This window comes from Orcinus orca, chromosome 3, assembly GCF_937001465.1.
Source record: "Orcinus orca chromosome 3, mOrcOrc1.1, whole genome shotgun sequence".
In the NCBI taxonomy this organism is placed as follows: domain Eukaryota; kingdom Metazoa; phylum Chordata; class Mammalia; order Artiodactyla; family Delphinidae; genus Orcinus; species Orcinus orca.
Genome location: NC_064561.1, coordinates 149,718,643 through 149,725,355, shown reverse-complemented (window position 1 = coordinate 149,725,355; position 6,713 = coordinate 149,718,643). Strand labels below are relative to the sequence as shown.

The 6,713-nt window shown below is 35.3% G+C and overlaps 1 protein-coding gene across 1 annotated transcript in view; it reads right to left on the bottom strand.

Moving 5' to 3' along the window:
- Positions 1 to 34: 34 nt before the first annotated feature.
- SELENOP (selenoprotein P) overlaps positions 35 to 6,713 on the bottom strand; it is an 84,333-nt gene continuing 77,654 nt past the window's right edge. The window contains 4 exon segments of the mRNA XM_004265957.4: positions 35 to 1,480; positions 3,154 to 3,271; positions 4,899 to 5,111; positions 5,851 to 6,066. Coding sequence (XP_004266005.4) covers positions 875 to 1,480; positions 3,154 to 3,271; positions 4,899 to 5,111; positions 5,851 to 6,066 — 1,153 coding nt within the window. The 3' untranslated portion in view covers positions 35 to 874.

The following is a 6,713-nucleotide window of genomic DNA, read 5'->3' as shown; positions in this document are numbered from 1 at the left end:
TACTAAGTAATTACAATGAAAACAAAAAGACAGCTTTAAACTTCATTGAGTTTATTTAAACAAATGCACACTTTTGCCAATCGTGTTCTGCATTCTTGCTTAATAGTATCAGCCATAAAAAAGTTCAGGTTTATAGGACTTAGTTTACCTATTGAACCATCATTGACTATGGAAATACTTTCTAAGCAATCAAGAGATAGACAACATTCTTTTATCATTTCCCATCTATCTTTCAAGACTGGCAATCTTAAATTTTAAAGAGTACGATACAATGCTAGACAAAGAAAGCAAGATATAAAGACTTCATTCATATGTGATAGTAAAAATCAAGATATGAGTCTTGGATGTAAAAAAAGTATAAATGGATATCTAAAATGTAATCATAGCAAAATATTCATGTATGAGTATTTCTGGATCTGAAAAGACAGAAATCACTTCTTTCTTTAAAGGTTTAATTTGTTAAAAACGTAAGATTAAAAAGACAAAGATAATATTGTTTGAGAAATAAGTAAAGAAAAAAATGGAAAACATGTCTTTGTTGTTCTTCCTCCATTCTAAGTTGCCGACTATCCAACAGAAACCCCTAGGTCATAGTTTATGTTTCTGTTCTCATGAATGCAAGTAGAATGCTGGAGAAAGACAAAGAAAAACATATGAACCAAATGCTGCAACCACCTTTCAGCTGCCCTGTAATAAAAATATGGTTGGGGGTAAACATTTTTTGACTTAAATTTTAAAATGTGGAAGCCAATTTCTCCATGTGTACACAAATCCAATTCCTATTTTTGGATCACTATTAATTAGGTAGCTTATAAAAATGCTGGAGCTGTTAATTGTCTAGACTGACTTAGGCAGTACATCCGATTGTAAATGTTTAATCTGAAGGTCATTTTCACATTTCTGCCTTCTTCTCTCAGCTTCATTTGGTGCTGGCTTCTGTAGGCTTGAGCTGCTGACTTGCGTGGCAGGCAGCTGGAGGCAAACGTCACTGTCAAGATTCAGTGACGTGCTCCTCCGCCAGAAGGCCCTGTCAGCTACATAAAGAGGGGAGGTTGTCTTTACACTGTCAGGTGACTGCAGACCCTGTTTTTTCAAATATCAGATGTCGGCAGTGTCATCATCAGCTACTCAGAGCTGATTCTGAATCTTTGGGAAATTTTCAGAGTAACTGATTTATGCATCCACTTCGTCAGAGCTTCTTTTGTGGAAAAGAAAGTTGTAATGCATCTCAGTTCTCTGAGTGACCCTGTCTTTGGTGACCCCTGTGCCTATGGTGGCGATGAAGACCTGAAGGAGGGGGATGCTCAGGGTTATCTGGTGCTTCTGGTTTTGGATACTCTGAAAGATGACCGTTCTCAAGATGGTGATGGTGATGGTGATGGTGATGGTGATGGTGATGGTGATGGGGCTGTGGAGCCTCGGTTGTTTTTTCCACAGTAGCCAAAGATACATTTTTACAGAAGTCTTCATATTCCAGTGTCTGGAATAAATTTATAAATCACTTACCAGCAAATTTATAGATTTAGCAGGAATGCGTGAAAAAATGATTTTTAAAGGTAACATATAAGAAATTCAAACACTCACTAAGTGATATGATTTGGTATTTTGAAGGTTTTGAAAAGTTATAAATTCCACTGGATTTTAGCATACAACTAATAAATGGTACATTTTTTGGTTGTTTCTGAATTACTTTTGAGAACTTAATAGTGTTTTATTAAAAACAAACAATTTGGTATACGTATTGGTTCCAAAAAACCAATTACTATATTTCATTGATTCTACAATGTATTTTTTTCACATTTTAATATCTTTAAAATTGGAATGCATCCTACTATTGATAGTTTTATAGTATTGTATCCTACTCTAACTGACAGCAGTTTTTAATAACACATAAATAATGTGTCATATAATTGGTGGCATCTAGGATGCAATGAAATAGAAAAACTCCAATTTGATTTGACATATCAGATAATACGATATATCATTTCTATTTACAGATGTTTGTAAACTTTACACATGTTATGAGAATTGTTTCTACCTTTGTTTCAATATACCTAGGTATATTTACAACTATTAGGCATTTGTGAAAATGCAGAATGCTGAAAAAAAAGTCCCAAAAAATGAGGAATCAATATTGCTAACATTCATTAAGCACTTAGTATAAGTTAGACATTGAGTTAATACTTTATTTGCATTACTTCAGTCTCCTCATCTGTAAAAGGAGTAAAATAACCCTCACGGTATTATTATGAAGATTAAAATGTGAAAAATGACATAACTAGAGTAATTAAACTGTTGAGCTTCTTAACAACTTAAGTGATTCATTAAAATCTGAATGGCTTTCTTTAGAGTTGGGAAAAATATAAAGGAAGCAGAGCTTCCTTTATTTTAGAAATAAAAATTCAAGATTATTTTTAAACCTGAGTTCGAATTTTGCCCACTTGCTCTGTCAAGGAAACACTGTTTGGAATTATTTTCCTTCTCAGTTTGAGAGGAAAAGAAGTTTAGTTAATACAAGTTAAAATCAATTCCTTGAGTATCTTTTTTATAAACCACTTGTAAATATAGTGTCTCTCATGACAAGGAATAAATATTCTCATGGTTGCTAAGAGAGAAATATCAGTAATGAATAAAAAAGTTATTCCATTGTGAAATAAATGCAGTAATTCCAAGTGCACTGTGTAAGGGCTTCACAGAAAAGCTGACAGTTTTACATTCTTGGTAAATTAAGTAGTTATCTGGGCCCCAATTCCACTTCAGGTAATGCCATGGATAATCTTTGCTATCACTATGCTCTTATATGAGCACATTCAGAATATTGCAATAATGTATTTTATGTTGGCTGAATTCTTTAAGTACTTATATTCATGCAATATCATTCGGTGGTAATTGAAATACGTAATCTACGTTGATTTTTTTGTTTTCTAAACTTCTTCTAGATAAAAGCAGCAATATGGATCTTGAAAAGACGTTTTAAAGTATATGTTACATAAAAGGAAGCATATGTAATTATATTAATAAAAATTACTGTTGTAGTTTATTTTTAGTACACCAACAGAAACATTGACTAGCTAGTCATGAAACACTAACTTACTTAAATAGTTCTTAAAAGATTTCCTCTTTTCTCTAAGTAAAAATAATTGAGAAAAATACCTTGAGAGAGCAGTTTCCACATTTACTTTCACAGTAAACAGACTTAATGGAGTCTTCTACATATGAGAAAGTTAGGAAGGAATAAGGCAAACCAAGATGATAGACAAGGCGGCCACATCTGAAAAAAATAACAAAGTCATTACAGTATTTTCTGTATCATGATCCTACTCATGCACCATCTGGGATAGGTACTGTAGGTTCAATGGTCTTATAACTAAGACCCTTTCATAACTTCAGTAAATTTCCTTGAATGGGGTCTCAAACAACCTCCCTGGCACTGTATACCAGGTCAGGTCACGACAAGACTATAGTGAGTCTGATTTTGAAATGTGAAATAGATATGTCACAACAAATAATGTCAAAACTATGCAATCTAGTTATTGTGACTTGGTCAAATACAATTTTGTAATTGACTTGTAAATTCTATCAATGCTCAAACCACTGACATCATAAATTGGGCTCAGCAAATCACACGATCCTTTCATAACTGCTAAAGCAGCACAAATTCCACACAATAAGAAATCACAGCATAACAAAAAGATCCTCAAGTCTTGGCCAGTAGCCCACTGATTTAAAAAAATATCTGATGCAACAAAAATTTCAGTACAGTGAAAGAAATGGAAATACAACGCTTGGCATTTTCAGAAATAGTGGAGTTGAAATGTCCTTCTTACCCCTATTTTACCCTGTATATACAATTTTATATGACTATCAAAGGGTTACACTTTGCAACAGAATAAGAAGTTTGCAATCCTAAAAGAATGACATGTAATATTAAAAATATTTAGAGTAAGACCAAGTAGGTCTTAGGCCTTGGCAGAGTCTGGCTTACCATTCCTGAAGAGCCAAAAAAAAAAAAAAAAACCAGCACCAACTAGAAATGTTGGTGATGTCAAATCTATTTATTTATTTATGTATTTTTTGGCTGCATTGGGTCTTTGTTGCTGAGCGCGGGCTTTCTCTAGTTGCGACCAGTGGGGGCTACTCTTCCTTGTGGTGCTCAGGCTTCTCGTTGCGGTGGCTTCTCTTGTTGCAGAGCACAGGCTCTAGGCACGCAGGCTCAGTAGTTGTGGGTCGTGGGCTCTAGAGCGCAGGCTCAGTAGTTGTGGCACACGGGCTTAGTTGCTCCGCGGCACGTGGGATCTTCCCGGACCAGGGCTCGAACCCATGTCCCCTGCACTGGCAGGCAGATTCTTAACCACTGCACCACCAAGGAAGTCCCAGTGATATCAAATAATGTATGCGTTGAGGTTCCTTGAAAATACAAACGTTTCACTCATTCATGGAATCAAAAGCAGATTCATGCCGATTATACCTAAATAATTAACATATTTTATAGTTCAGAAATGCAGGCATGTAAACTTAAAATTTAGTAATTAGATTAGAGATAAGCAAGTGGCCTGCAAAGTATGGTTATTCATCTGCAAAATTTTTAAGTTAGAATTGTATGTGAGGTACAAATTGATTCTTTTTTTAATTTAATCAGAATGCTAATTTACAGGGGAAAAAAGTATAGTCAATTTTCTTTATTTCCCTACTGGAGTGGTGAATTCCCTTGTGTGAAAAGAAGTCATTTCAAAAATACTAAAACCAAACATTTGAACGGGCTCACTTTGAAACTGAGTATTTGGTAATAAAAGCAGATGTGTTATTTTAAATTACTTATTAAATTAAATACAAAGCAGGTATCTTTTAATTTGGGGGGGTGGGTATGTATGCATATATGTATACATGTGTGTACACACCTGTCATATATGAGGAAGTCATCTTTATTTCCATTTAAGAGAGTCCAGACATCTGTTTGGTTTTCTTCTTGTTGGTAAACAGGAATATGTTCTGAAACCTTATTTTTAAGATGCACATAGCTTAATCGAGAAGAGATTCCTTGATGATTAACAACAACATAAGAGATGTTCGAATATCCTTCTTTCTCCAGTTTTACTCGCAGGTCTTCCAATCTAAAATATTTGGAAAAAATACAAAAAAAGGAATAATTTCATTTAATTTTATTTTAGTGACTTCTCCCTTTTTCCTCACTCTATTTTCCTAAATGAAACTCTTGTTATTTTTTACTTAACTCATACCTCTTTTTTGCATTGTTTTAAAAGACTAAAACTTTTGTTTTTCTAATTATTTATTGAGCACTTATGCTCAGTTAAAACAATATGCTAAGCGCTTGCACAAACATCAGCTCATTTAGTCCGCAAATTAATCCTGTGAAGGGTATATTTTTAAGCCATCTCGCAGTTACAGAGAATTGTACCCAATAAATATTTGGCAAATAACCCAACAAATATATATTTATAAATTTGTTAAATGACTCAAGACCTTTGGTGGCAAGTCTAGTGTTCATTCTACTCTAGCAAAGCTCTCGTCTCTGCTTCCTATATTGAAACAACTAATCCATTTCCAACAGTACAATTTAGAACATTTTCATTACACAAGTAGTACATATTTAGTAGGGTACTATAAAATACAGGTACACAAAAAGAAGAAGAAGCTTCCATAGCCCCAGGAAAACAACTGTAAACACCCTCCTAGTCTTCTTTCCTCTAACATATTCTAGGCAAACTTGTATAGTTTTTCAAAAATGCAATTTAATAAAAATATCTTTTCTATTTTTATTTTATTTTATGTATGTATGTATTTAATGGCTATCCCCTTAAGAAATGCTAGACCACAGAAAGACTACCTTACCTAGATGCCTGCAATATGCACAGGTATCAGCTGGCTTGAAGAAGAGCAACCACCGTCACTGAACCATAGGAGTTCAGCATGGGGTCTTGATCCTTTATGCTCCAGGCTGGAGGTTGCTTACAAAAGGAGCTCTGCCCCTGGCTCTCTGTTCCTCCCGTGGGGAGGAGACAAAGAGCCAGGGCCAGCCCCAGGCCTCTCCACATTGCTGGGGCTGTTCTGTAAAAGAGAAAACCTTTCTGTCATCTTCACAGTCATAACAAGGAATTTCTATAAACCCAGCAGGTACAATTCTACTTTGTACAAATATCTAGCCAGTGGATTCTGTCTCCATGTTGTTGGACTCACTACGTTGGGCCTCTTAGCCCCAAATCTTCCTGTAAAGGGGAAAAGATCAGCCAGAGTCAGGGAAGCTGTCAAAGTACCTCTTAACTATCTGGCTTAGCAAGATACTTTAGTAAGCATGCAGTGGAGATCTGCCTGAACAGGCAGCCAAGTACTTCTCTAGTAGAAGATATATGTCTAGGAGAAAATACATGTCTAAGGAAATTTTGAGAATGTGGCCTCTACAACCAAGTAACATTCTGCAAACATGATTTGATTTTTATTTGAGACACACCAAGTTCTCCCTGCTTCTCTCTATCCTCTACCAATCTAAGAAAGGAAAGGGTAAGTAGGGGATTCTCCACAGAAATGAAAAGACAGCACGGAAAGAGAACCCAGGAAGAAAGAAGGTGGCAGTGAGGGCAGTCTACCAACGTGAAGAGATTCAGATGTTACTGCCTACCAAAATGTTGCTATCACATCCAAGACAAACACCAACCAATGAAAAAACACCAGACCAGGAAGAAGTACTGCAAATCACT